This window comes from Prionailurus viverrinus, unplaced genomic scaffold (genome assembly GCF_022837055.1).
Source record: "Prionailurus viverrinus isolate Anna unplaced genomic scaffold, UM_Priviv_1.0 scaffold_42, whole genome shotgun sequence".
Classification (NCBI taxonomy): Eukaryota; Metazoa; Chordata; class Mammalia; order Carnivora; family Felidae; genus Prionailurus; species Prionailurus viverrinus.
In genome coordinates, this window is record NW_025927609.1 from 135,854 (window position 1) to 150,544 (window position 14,691).

At 39.3% G+C, this 14,691-nt stretch overlaps 1 protein-coding gene across 3 annotated transcripts in view; it reads right to left on the bottom strand.

Annotated features, from left to right (window-relative positions):
- The window catches only part of PRMT2 (protein arginine methyltransferase 2), a 62,879-nt gene that overhangs the window by 3,764 nt on the left and 44,424 nt on the right, over positions 1-14,691 (bottom strand). For all 3 annotated transcript variants that reach the window (XM_047846896.1, XM_047846897.1, XM_047846895.1), the window contains exons 7-8: positions 3,242-3,417; positions 165-294 (exon numbers count right to left, since the gene is read on the bottom strand). In XM_047846896.1, coding sequence (XP_047702852.1) covers positions 165-294; positions 3,242-3,417 — 306 coding nt within the window. The remainder of the gene's footprint in view (positions 1-164; positions 295-3,241; positions 3,418-14,691) is intronic.

Genomic DNA, 14,691 nt, shown 5'->3' on the forward strand with positions numbered 1-14,691 from the left:
AACTATAAAGAAAATAATATAAAAATATAAAATACAAAATCAGAACGTAAAGAAAAGAGACTGGAAAAATCAAAGGCAAAGTTCATGAATTCACTTATCTGCACAGCAAGTTCTGGGGTGTGCGCATCGCCTACATAATGTGAGAGGGAAGACTCATCTCTCACCTCTAGGTCCGCAATCTGCACAGTTCTCATGTCCAACTGTAATATTGTGCATGGTTCAGAGAGACAGTCTTCTGGTTTCAAAATGTGGTTATACTTGGGCTTCGAAAAAAACTCCTTAATTGCTAAAGATCTAGGGAAAAAGTCAAAGGAACCGCTCAGAGTCGGGTACCAGCATCTCAGGCTTTGACACACACATTCATGACAACGGTTCTCGCTTTTTCTCTTCAGCATCAGCAGGAATTCCAAGCCACCACCTGCGGCGAGGGCACTGAGGCAGGGCTGGGAGTCCCTGCAGATGGACCGGCAAGTGTGCAAGCAACGTGAGCACTTCCCGCCTACATCCTATTCATGGGGCCTGCACACGTGGAAACCAACCTCTACCACACACAGCAGGGCCCTGACCCAGTCTGCTCTGTGCAGTTGTGGTTTCAGTGACCGCAGTCCAAGAGGTGACCCCTCCCCCCCCACTCCTGACAGGTCGACAGAAGGTCAGCAGGAGCCTGACGCTACCTCACAAGGCCTCCGTCACTCACCTGACTTCACCTCCTCACGCAGGCACTTCATCTCATGGCATAAGAAGGGTGAGTACAGGATAGTAAGATATCCCACAGCAAATAAAACAGATATTCCTGTTCTAGGTCACTCTGCAGTAAAGGCCTGCAGGTGCCCCCTGGAGAAGGGCTTGTGCTGCGTCAGTTAAACAAGACACAAGCGCTGGGCCTCCTGCAGGGTCATCTTCTTGTCGCCCAACAGCCCACCCACTCCACTGGCTGACTGCCAGACTTGCCCAAAGTAACCTACTATAGACCACGGAAATGTTTCAAAACTTAAGTGCAGCAGTGACTTCTGAAATAGCAAATAAAGGTAAACATTTTAATAAAGATTCCACAATCTGTACATACTTTTAATATCTTTCTGATGATAAAATAGTTATGCATTTATAACGAATTGGGAACACATAGAAAAGTATAAAGAAAAAATGTGAGGGGCACCTGGGTGGCTCAGTTGGTTAAGCATCCAATTTCAACTCAGGTCATGGTCTTAAGGTTCATGGGTTCGAGCCCCGCATCAGGCTCGGTGCTGACAGCTCAGAGCCTGGAGCCTGCTTCAGATTCTGTGTCTCCCTCTCTCTCTCTCTCTCTCTGTCCCTCCCCGACTTGTGCTCTGTGTCTCTCAAAAGTAAATAAACATAAAGAAATTTTTTTTAAAGAAGAAACTTGAATCTGTGGAACTTGAAAACTGTGCCTTGGTACCTTGATCTATTTAGTCATTTTCTCCCCCAGAGACACATTTATACATGTTCTTATGCAAAGCGGAAGCCATTTTATACACATGGTTTCTGTCCCACCAGTTTTACCATCTATTCATCCATCTGATGGATACGTAGCAATTTAACCACATTCTTACGCATAACTGCCTGTTTCCCACACTGTGTGCACAGCAGCGTGCCGTGGCCCTGGGGCAGAGGGCGATGGGGGTGGATGCCAGCCACACCCACAGCTCTGGCCACACGGCCTTGTCTCCCCGCCATCACACCTGCAGCTCAGGCAGCAAGAACTGCTGTTTTAATTTAATCTTTGCGCATCTGGTAGGCAAAAATGGCATTTCATTTTAATTTGCATTTTAACCACTAATGATCCTGCAATTTTTTCCAAATATTTATCAGTAATTTTTATTTGGTTTTTGTGACTTGCGTATTTCCATGACTCGACTATAATTTCACTGGATACTCATCTTTTCTAAATGACTCTAGGATCTGTCAGCTAGTAACTTTCTCTAAGTAGTCACTGCCTTTTTAAATTGTATTTATGCTGATGATATACAGATGCTGTCAATTTTTACAGACTGATGTCCAGTGCCTCCTTGTTCCTGTTGACTTTCTAAGACCTGACACATAGGGACCCACGGATTCCTACAGCTGATGCGATGTTTTACCACAAAACTCTTAAATCCATGTGGAATTAAATTTCAGTGTATGGTATGAGGAGAAAAGAAGTTTCAAGGGGCTCTTCTATGGTCCCACGACACTTTGCCACCTCTGCCCCTCACACCCCAACTTTCCCCACATGTTGTGTGTGTGTCCATCCTGGTCCATTGCTCTGCCTTTTCTGGTCTCAGGAGTACCCTGCCCTCACGCCTGTCTCTGTAGCTTAGATGTTAATATCTGGCAGCTCTTCACGGCTCTATTTTAATTCTCCCGGCCCTTCCTACCCACTTCTCCCTAGATGAACTACAGAACGGCTCTGCCGGGGACATTTCCTCTCCATCCCTTTTGGGATTTGGGTTGAGAGTACAATGGTTCAACAGGTTAACTGGGGCAGACTTCTTACCCTTGCATTAGTCTTTCTTTTTTTGAATTAACAAAAACCAAAAACGCCCAAGGCCACCATCTTGCTGTCAACTGCCCAAGTGGGCATCAAGCAGGTGTCCGGGCTCACCTGGCACTCACCGCATAAATTTCCTGCAGTTTCTGACAAGTGGGCCCCCCAACCTAACTTCCAGGGCTGCTGCTGGTTTCTCCTAACTCCCACGGCACACTCAGAAGGGGAAGCAGCCAGCTTCTGTCACCATCCTTCTTAGAAGAGGCAACATTTAAAACGTGAAGGACCTATCAGGAAATCATTTTAAAGTTAAACCTGATGCTCAACTATACAAGTGCATCCATAATATAAAATTAGGAAATCAACTATTCTGCAGCATCGTTTCCTTTGCAAACTGTCAGGAATGACTTCATAATAAATTTTCTGATCCCTTAAAAGTTTACAGCTCGTAGTAGGAAGATCTATTTGTATGCTAATGGCCCACATATTTATAAAGGGCCTTGGTTTTAAACATGACCATGTTTTTCCCATTACATTTGAGAACTTAGATGGCAAAAGACATTTCGATTCCCATCACATCTGCTACCAGTTTAAAGGCCTGAAAGACACGTGCAAAATTCCAAGGCATGTGAGTGAATTCAGATCAGTCTCATGGCATGCTCTACCACCAACGAGTTATGCGGTCTTAGGAAGCCCGCAGCTCACACAGCCAGGAGGCCCCGGAATACGTCTGCGCTCCCAGCAGCACACACTCACTTGAGAGCACTGAGGTTGAACTCGTAGGCGTTGTCCCAGAAGAGGACCTTGCTGCGGTAGTCTCTGTCGGCGCTGCAGGGCACCAGGTGCAGCGCGGCCGTGGTCGGCCAGATGACCCCGTCCTCCTTCAGCCACACGTCCCGGGCGTACAGGATCGACTCAATCATGAACTCAAACTGCACAGCAGGGAGACACACGGGGGACATGGTGACCGAGGCCTGTGTCTGTGATGCATAGTCTGGGAGGATTTATCTTGTACCCACACCAGTGACATCACAGATTCCCACCACAGCCTGGGGTGGAGTGACACCGGTTCACTTTAGAATGAATTCAGAACTGGGCCCCGCCGACAGGAAAGATCTTCACTCTTGCCATCTCCCTCAGTATTACAGAGTTTTAACTGTCAACCCCTATAAATTTGGTCTGGAGGATTCTCAGAATTTTCATAACCTTGGAAGTTGACCGAAATCACTTCTTAAAAACATGGAACATTAAAGGAGGAGTGCCACGGATCCCTGAGGATGCACCCGGACAGGTGGCATGTGACGCCTGTGACGGAGAACAGGGGCCGCTAAAGCCCCAAGAGGCCAGCCTTTGTGTCTGAACCAAAGAGTGTCCATCCTGCACATCATCCTGCAGCTGAAGGGAAGCCCCAGAAGGGTTTTGTTTTATTTAAATAACTTCAGGCATTATTATTATAGAAGCAATAGTATGTTCAGTATGGAAAAATTTAGAAAGTTCAGAAAAGCACAAACAAAAATAAAAGTCATGAGTAAACCCAGCGCCCAAAAGGAACCAATGTTTGCCTGGTGGTTTATGCTCAAGGCCTTCTCCTCACATACACATACATGCACACGTGTGAAAATTATATACAGATCATTTTTAATTGTATTTTTAAAAATTACCAATAGTAAATCAGTTACTCCATAAATTTTAACACTTGTATGGATCTGTGTAACCATAGCCACAATCGGGATACAGAACAACCCCATTACCCCAAAACACTCCTCATGATATCCTCTGTGGTCACCTCCTCCCACCACCTCCAACCTTTGGAAACCACTAACTGGCCTCTATCCCTGTGGTTTTGTCTTTTTGAGAAAGACATACAAATGGTATCATACAGTACATAATCTTTTGAGACTGGCATCTTTCACTCATAATATCAACTTTTTCATATGCTAAAAGGTTCTCTTCTGTGCCTTCTATCCTGTTCTGTTCATCTGTCTTTTCTTATTATAATACCACACTGTTCTAATTACTCCATATAACTTTAATTACGCCAGTATAATGTCTCTGGGGTTTATCCATTTGTGCATCAATAGTTCATTCTCTTAGGTTTATTTATCTTGAGAGAGAGAGGGAGAACATGCACGTATAAGTGGGGGAGGGACAGAGAGAGAGAGAGAGAGAGAGAGAGAGAGAGAGAGAGAATCCTAAGCAGGCTCCATGCCCAGTTCAGAGCCCAACACGGAACTCGATCTCACAAACTGCCAGATCATGACCTGAGCCAAAGTCAAGGGTCAGATGCTTAACCAACTGAACCACCCAAGCGCCCCACAATAGTTCATTCTTTACTGACCAGTAGGACCCCATTGTGCGAATGTAGACAGCTGTTTATCTAACCACCTGTTGAAGAACACTTAGGTTGTTTCCAGCTTTTTGGCAATTGTAATTAGAGCCAGTACGACCATTCACATACAGGTTTCCGTGTAAACACAGCTTGTGCTTCTCCAGTGGAGATACCCAGACGTATAAGTGCTGGGTCATACGGTAAGTGTACCTATAACTTTATAAGAAACTGCCAAACCGTCTTCTAGGGCGGCTGTGTGATTCCTATGAGTTTTAGTCACTCCATAGCACCTGGTATTATTGTTTAAAAGTTTAGCCATTTCAACAGGTGTGTAGGGTTACCTCATTATGGTTTCAGTTTATATTTCCCTGATGGCTAACAAGGTTTAATGTCTTTTCACATGCTTATTTCTCATCCATATATCCACGTTGGTAAAGTATCTGCTCGAGTCCTTTGCCCATTTTTCAATTAGGTTGTTGACCTTCTTCCTGTTGAATCTTGAGGATATTCAGGATACACATTAGAATGTGTATATTTTGTATACATAATTTGTATATTCGGGATACACATTAGATATGTGATTTGCAAATATTTTCTCCTAATCTTACTATATCTTTAACACTGTCTTTTAACATTTTCTTAACATAGACACCTTTAATTTTGATGAAGTCTGGCATATCAATTTTTTCCTTAATGGATCATGCTTTAAGAATCAACTAAAAACTCTTTCCCTAACCCATGAAGATTTTCTCCCAAGATTTCTTCTGAAAGTTTACAGTTTTAGTCTATGCAATTAGATCTAGAATCAATTTTGACTTCATTTCTGGTAGAAGGTATAAGCCTTGAATTTCTTTTTTTCCCTTTTTGTTTTTTTGGTTTTTTTGGCATATGGATGGCCAACTATGCCAATATCTTCTGTTGGAAAGACTATATCTTTTCTTCACTAAAGTGATTTCGCTCCCCTGTTAAAAATCAACTGACTGTATTTTTAGGAATCTATTTCTCTATTTTGTTCCATTGACTTATGTATCTATCCTTCTAGCAATACCAAACTGTCTTGACTACAATAGCTTTATGCCAAGTCTTCAAATCAGGTATGTAATTCTTCCAATTTTATTCTTCTTTTAAAAACTGTATCCACTATTCTATTTTCTTTACTTTTCACAAAAATTTTACAATGAGCTGGTCATATCCACAAAAGAAATCCTGCTTAGACTTTGACTGGAATTATATTAAATCTACAGATCAGTTTGAGAAGAAGTATCTTTACTATGTTGTCTTCCAGTCCATGAGCACCTTGCCTTTCCATTTATTTGGGTTTTCTGTGACTTCATTCATCAGCATCTTCTAGTTCTTCACATACAAAACTTGGACATGTTTTGTTACCTAAGTATTTCATGTTTGGGGGGCTTTGTAAATGCTATTGTACATTGTTAGCATACGAAAATATGACCGCCTTCAAAAAATAAATTAAAAAACTAAAACTGGCTTTTGTATGTTCATTTTGATCACTCTGTGATCTTAATTTGCCTTTCAGTTCAAAGAAATTTGGGGGGAGATTCTTTGGGACTTTCTACAAAAACAATCATGTGGTCTGGAAACAGGAATGGTTTATTTCTTTGTTTTAAATCTGTGTGCCTTTTATTTCTTCTTTCATTTTTGCACTGGTTAGGATTGCCAGCACAGTGTTGAACAGGAATTGCAGAGTAGCCATCCTACCTCTTCCTCCTCTTAGGAGGAAGGCACTGATTCTCTCACCATTAGGCGGCTATAGGTGTTTTGTTTTGTTTTGTTTTGTTTTTTATAGATGCCCTTTATCAGGTTGAGTAAATTCCTTTCTATTCCAAGTTTGTTGAGAATTTAATTATGAACTCAAGCTGAATTTTCCAGCACAGCATATAAGAAGCTTAGAAGCTGCCATTCTGCCCTAACAAGTAAAAAGCAAATGAAAACTCCACAATTCTTCTTAGATATGTATGAGATATTAGGTCACAGAGCAATCTGCTCCCTCCAAAATCAGAGTAATCAACAAGCTTACACAGAAAATCACAAATTACTAGAGCAGAACCCTAACTCCTGGAACAACACGAACAACAATGATGAACTGCTGGAGGCTCAGTGTAGACAACTCTGAGTGTTACAAACGCCAGGTGGGCTAAGTCATAAGGGGACCCCCACATGTTAGTGAGTTTTCCCTCCTGGACCTCCACCAGGCTCCACAGCAACCAGAGAAAAATCCCCTCATGCCTCTGACAGAGCAGAGGGGAAAAAACCATTTTGAAACATGCCAGAGTATTCTGTTCTTCTTAACAGGATCTGCTCTCTGGAGAAACCAGCTAATCAGAGCCTAACCTAACTGAGCTGGGAAAAGGGCAATATTCAACTCCAGACCCCTCTAGCCATCGTGTCCCACCCAAAAGTCAGAAAAGAAATTGAGAAATTTTGTGAAGCTCACAGCCTAGAAACACAAGTTCACTAAAAGACTGAGACCTAACAGGACCACAGAATGCTTCTGCTTCCCCCACACCTCACCACATTACTAAAGGCCTATTTATAGCTATTCCCTTACCCAACACATCACACACGGCTATCAATAAAAAAATTACAAGGTTGGGGCGCCTGGGTGGCTCAGTGGGTTAAGCATTCGCTTTCAGCTCAGGTCATGATCTCTTGGTTTTCCTGCATTGGGCTCGGTGCTGACAGCTCAGAGCCTGGAGCCTGCTTTAGATTCTGTGTCTCCCTCTCTCTCTGCCCCTCCCCTGCTCGTGCCCTGTCTCTCTCCCTCAAAATAAATAAACATAAAAAAAAAAATTCAAATAAAATTACAAGGCCAACAACAGTTTGAAGAGACATAACAAGCATCAGAAGCAGACTCAGATATAGTAGGGATGTTGGCATCATCAGGCTGAGAATTTAACACAACTATGATTAACATGCTAAGAGTTCTAATGGATAAAGTAGAAAGAATGCCAGAACAGATGGGCAATGTAAACAGAGAAATCAAAATCTTAAGAGAGACCCAAGAAATGTTCAAAGTAAAAAAAAAAAAAAAAAAAAAAATACTGTAACAGAAATGAAGAATGCCTTTGTTAGGCTTAGTGGGAAACAAGGCATGTCTGAGGAAAGAATCTCTGAGCTTGAAGATATGAGAACAGTAACCTCCCAAACTGAAAAGCAAAGAGAATGAAGACAAAAAACAAACAAACAAACAAACAAAAACACAGAACACAATATCCAAGGTCTGTAAGACAACTACAAGGGGTGTAACATACACAAAATGAGAATACTAGAAGGAGAAGAAAGAGAACGGAACAGAAGAAATATTTGAAGCAATGATGACTGAGAACGTCCTCAAATTAATGTCAGATAGCAACCCACTGATCCAGGAAACTCAGATTACACTAAGCAGGATAAATGCTTAAAACAATATACCTATGGGGTACCTGGGTGGCTCAGTCCATCGAGCATTCAACTCTTGATTTTGGCTCAGGTCATAACTGCCTGGGATTCTCCCTCTCCCTCTCTCTGCCCATCCCTTGCTCATGCTTGCTCGCTCTCTCTCAAAATAAATTAATGAAAACTTTTAAAAATTAAAAAAAAAAAAAAAAAAAAAAAACCAGTATCCTGGGCATATCATTGTCAAACTACAGAAACTCAAAGATAAAGAAAAATCCTTAAAGATGACAGAGGGGAAAAAAAAAAAACACTCTACCCACAAAGTTATAAAGATCAAATGACATCTGACTTCTCCTCAGAAACCATGCAGGCAAGAGAAGAATGAAGTGAAATATTAAAAGTGTTGAGGGAGGGGGCCCCTGGGTGGCTCAGTTGGTTAAGCATCTGACTTCAGCTCAGATCATGATTTCGCAGTTCATGAATTTGAGCCCCATGTCAGGCTCTGTGCTGACAGCTCAGAGCCTGGAGCCTGCTTCAGATTCTGTATCTCTCTCTCTCTGCTCCTCCCCCCACTCACACCCTGTCTCTGTCTCTGTCTCTGTCTCTGTCTCTCTCTCTCTTGCAATCAAAAATAAATAAACATTAAAAAAATTTTTTTAAGTGTTGAAGAAAAAAAACCACCAATCTAGAATTACTTTAAAAATCAAAGAGAAATAGACTTTCTCAGATAATTAGAAACTGAGGGAATTTGTTGCCAGTAGGCCTGCCTTGCAAGAAACGTTAAAAAGAAGTTATTTAGAAGGAAGGACATGATATAGATCAGAAACTTAGAACTACATAAAGAAAAGCACTGAAGAAGGAACAAGTGATGATAACATTAAAACATTTTTCTTCTTGGGAAGCCTGGGTGGCTCAGTCGGTTAAGTATCTGACTTCGATCAGGTCTGTGAGTTTGAGCCCCATGTCAGGCAGGCTCTGTGATGACGGGTCGCCACCTGGAGCCTGTTTTGGATTCTGTGTCTCCCTCTCTCTCTGCCCCTCCCCTGCTCACACTCTGTCTCTGTCTCTGTCTCTCTCTGTCTCTGTCTCTGTCTCTCTCTCAAAATAATAAACATTAAAATTTAAAAAAAAAAACTTTTTTCTTCTTAATTGATCTAACAATTTGTTCAAAATAATAGCAACACAGTATTTGACCATGTATGCTTATGTATGTAAGTATACATATGCTCATGTATAATGTTTACTTATATATACGTGAAATGAATGACAATGATGTTACAAGGGACAGGAAGAATAAATCAGGATTATTTGTTGCAAGGAACACTACCCATAGAGTAGTATAGTGTTACATGAAGGTAGACTTGAATCAGTTGTAACTGTGTGTCGCAAACCAGAGGGCAACCACTTAAAAAGTTTTAAAAAAAAGTGTAATCGATATGCTCAGAAAGGAGAGAAAATGGAGTCATATAAAAAGTCCAATCAAAACCTCAAAAGGCAGAGCACCTAAATACATAAAGCAAATATACAACGGATAGGTCATCCAGACAAACAATCATAAGGAAACACCAGATTTAAACTACATGAGGTCAGATGGCCGAATAAAACATACAAACAACATTCCATCCAACAGCAGCAGAATACACGTTCTTCTCAAGTACACATGGAACATTTCAGTTAGGACACTGAAAACAAGTTTTAATAAATTTAAGAAGACTGAAATCATATCAAACATCTTTTATGACCATAATGGTATAAAACTAGATATCAAAAACAAGAAGAAACTGGGAAAATTCACAAAAATGTGGAGATTAAATAACATATCCCTGAACAACCAATGGGTGAAAGAATTCAAAAGAGAAATCAAATAATATCCTGAGACAAACAAAAACAGAAACACAACAGAACAAAACTTGTGGTGTGCAGCAGAAGCAGGTTGAACAGGAAAGTTTATAGAAATAAATGCCTACATTAAGGGAAAAGACAGATCTCAAATAAACAATGTAACTTTGCACCTAAGGAAGTAAAGAAAGAACTGACCCAAAGTTAGTAGAAGGAAGGAAATAACAAAGACCAGAGTGGAAATACATGAAATAGAGACTACACAGGCACAGGAAAGACCAATGAAACAGAGAGCTAATTTTTTTGAAGATAAACACATCTTTAGCTAGATTCACCAATTCACGAAGAAAAGAGGTGAAATACATAAAATCAGAAATGAAAGAGACATTACAACTGACATCACACAAACACCAACGATCACAACAGACTGCTATGAACAATTATATGCCAACAAATTGGACAATCTAGAAGAATACCTAAAATCCTAAAAAACACACAACCTACCAAGACAGAATCGTGAAGAAATAAGAAAATCTGAACAGACCAATCAATTACCAGTAAGGAGACTGAATTAGTCACTGAAAAATTCCCAACAAACAAAAGTCCACAACCAGATGGCTTCACAGGTGAATTCTACCAAACATTTAAAGAATCAACACCAACTCTCAAACTCTTCCAAAATATCAAAGAGGAGGGAACACTTTCAAACTCATTTTACAAGGCCAGCATTACCCAAAGACAGACAAGGAAAATTTACAAGGAAATTACAGGCAAACATCCCTGATGAACACAGATGGAAAAATCCTCAAATAAAAATTGGCAAACTGAATTCAACAGTACATTAAAAGGATCATATGCCATAATCAAGTGGGATTTATTCCTGGGATGCAAACATGGTTCAACACAGCAAATCAATAAATGTGATACACCACATTAACAAAATGAAGGATGAAAATTATACGAGCATCTCAATACATGCAAAAAAGCATTTTATAAAATTCAAGTACATTCCATGATAAAGATTCAAAAAATTGAGTATTGGGAGGATATATCACGACATAATAAAACCCATATGCCAAGCCTAGAGCTAACACCATACTCAACACTGAAAAACAGAAAGCTTTCCTCTAAGATCAAGTGAAAAACAAGGACACTCACTCTCATCACTTTATTCGACACAGTACTAGAAACCCTAGCCAGAGCAATCTGGCAAGAAAAAGAAATAAAAAGCATCTAAATAAGAAAGAAAGAAGTAAAACTGTGTCTATTTGCAGATGACATACATAGAAAATCCTAAAGACTCCACACACACACACACACACACACACACACACACACACAATCTGTCGGAATAAACAAATTCAGTAGAGTTGTAGAATACAACATAAATATACAAAAACTAGTTGTGTTTCTATACACCAACAATGAACTATCAAAAAGAGAAATTAAGAAAACAATCCGATTTACAGTTGCATCAAAAATAATAAAATACCTCGAAATAAATTTAACCAAAAAGGTGAAAGGCAACGAAGAAAGAAATTAAAGACACAAACAAGTAGAAAAATATCCTGAGTTCACAGATAGGAAGAATTAAAATTGTTTACATGTCTACTCTACTCAAAGCAATCTACAGATTCAATTCAATCCTTATCAAAATTCCAATGGCATTTTTCACAGAAATAGAAAAAGCAATCCTAAAACTCCATATATTTTTTTTTTAATTTTTTTTTTCAACGTTTATTTATTTTTGGGACAGAGAGAGACAGAGCATGAACGGGGGAGGGGCAGAGAGAGAGGGAGACACAGAATCGGAAACAGGCTCCAGGCTCTGAGGAGCCATCAGCCCAGAGCCCGACGCGGGGCTCGAACTCACGGACTGCGAGATCGTGACCTGGCTGAGGTCAGACGCTTAACCGACTGCGCCACCCAGGCGCCCCCTAAAACTCCATATAAACAGCAATTTTGAGAAAGAAGAACAAAGTTGAAGACCTCACACTTTAAACTATATTACAAAGCTATTATAATCAAAACAACATTGTACTGTCATAAAAACAGACACATAGACCAATGGAACAGAACAGAGAGTCCACAAATTAACCCATGCATTAATTATCAATGAATTTTCAACACAGAAGCCAAGAATATGCAATGGGTAGAGGATAACCACTATGAAATGGTGTTGGGAAATTGGACCCCTATCTTATAACACACACAAAAATTAACTGCAAATGGATTAAATATTTGAACATAAGACCTAAAAGCATAAAATTCCTTGAAGAAAACACAATGAATAAGCTTCTTGACACTGATCTTGCCAATAATTGTTTGGATTAGACACCAAAAGCAAAGGCAACAAAAGCAAAAATAAACAAGTAGGACCACATTAAATGAAAAAGCTTATGCACAGCAAAGGTAACCATCATCAACAACAAAAAGGTAAACCGTAGAATAGGAGAAAATATCTGCAAACCACATATCTAATAAGGGGTGAAAACACAAAATATACAAGGAACTCATAACAAACCAATAGAAAAAGCTTTTTAATTGGGCAAAAGGACATTTTTTCCAAAGAAGATATACAAATGGGCAACAGGTACATGAAAGATGCTCAATATCACTAATGATCAGGCAATGCAAATCAAAACCACAATGAGGTATCAGATCAGCCTTGCTATGTTTATTATCAAAAAGACAAAGGTAACAAATGCTAGTAAGAACATGTAGAAAAGGGAACCCTGGAACATTGTTACTGGGAATGTAAACTGGTACAGCCACTACGGAAAACAGTATGGAAGTTCCTCAAGAAATTAAAACCAGAAATACCATGTGATCCAGCAATCCTGCTTCTGGGCTTATAGCCAAAGAAAACAAAATCATTATCTCAAAGAGGTATCTGCACTCCCATGTTCACTGAAACATTATTCATAATAACCAAGTTATGGACACAACCAAAGTGTCCACTGACAGATGAATGGATAAAGGAAAAGTGAAATAGATATGTATATATGATACATATGTGATATATATATATAGATACAGTTATATACAATGGAATATTATTCACCCACGAGAAAGAAGGAAATCCAAACCTCTGCAACAACATGGATGAACCTAGAGGGCCTTATGCTAAATGAAATAAGCCACAGATAGACAAATACTGCATCATATCATTTATATGTGAGATCTTTTTAAAAAAAAAAAGTTTTTCAAAGTTGAACTCATAGAAACAGAGAGTATAAAAGTGGTTACCAGGAGCTCAGGGGTGAGGAAAATAGAGAGACATTGGTAAAAAGCTACAAACTGTCAATTATAAAATGAATAAGGTCTGAATATCTATTATATACCACGGTGACTATAACTGATGACACCATTATTGTGAGTGATGAATGGGTTAACTCAACGGGGGGAAGCTACTGATAATGTATACAGCTATCAAATAGTCATATTGCATACTTTAAATATCTTATAATTTTATACCTTAATACAAGTGAAGATAGATAACAGACAGATTACAGATAAAGTGAGCTTCAAGAGAGATTACAACTGAAAAATATTTTTATAAATTGGAAATGGTCTACAAAGTGAATGCGCCATCAATTTACAAAAATATGAATCTTTTTGATCAAACTAGCTAGTGGTTTATCAATTCTGTTAGTTATTTCAAAGAACCAGCTTCTGGTTTCATTGATCTGTTCTACTGTTTTTTGGTTTTGATAGCATTAATTTCCGCTCTAATCTTTATTATTTCCTGTCTTCTGCTAGTTTTGGGTTTTATTTGCTGTTCTTTTTTCAGCTCCTTAAGGCATAAGGTTAGGTTGTGTATCTGAGATCTTTCTTCCTTCTTTAGAAAGGCCTGGATTGCTATATACTTTCCTCTTATGACCATGTTTGCTGCATCCCAGAGGTTTGGGGTTGTGGTGTTATCATTTTCATTGACTTCCATATACTTTTTAATTTCCTCCTTAAGTGCTTGGTTAGCCCCTTCATTCTTTAGTAGCATGTTCTTCAGCCTCCAAGTATTGTTACCTTTCCAAATTTTTTCATGTGGTTGATTTCAAGTTTCATAGCATTGTGGTCTGAAAATATGCACGGTATGATCTCAATCTTTTTGGACTTACTTAGGGCTGATTTGTGTCCCAGTATATGGTCTATTCTGGAGAACGTTCCATGTGCACTGGAGAAGAATGTACATTCTGCTGCTTTAGGATGAAATGTTCTGAATATATCTGTTAAGTCCATCTGGTCCAGTGTGTCATTCAAAGCCATTGTTTCCTTGTTGATTTTTTGATTAGATGATCTGTCCATTGCTGTGAGTGGGATGGTGAAGTCTCCTACTATTATGGTATTACTATCAATGAGTTTCTTTATGTTTGTGATTGATTTACATATTTGGGTGCTTCCACATTTGGCACATAAATGTTTACAATTATTAGGTCTTCTTGGTGGATAGACTCGTTGATTATGATATAACGCCCTTCTGCATCTCTTGATACAGTCTTTATTTTAAAGTCTAGATTGTCTGATATAAGTATGGCTACTCCAGCTTTCTTTTGTTGACCATTAGCATGATAGATAGTTCTCCATACAAAAATATGAATCTTAAGTTTACAATATCAGCATGTTCATGTCAGGTTCTAAACCA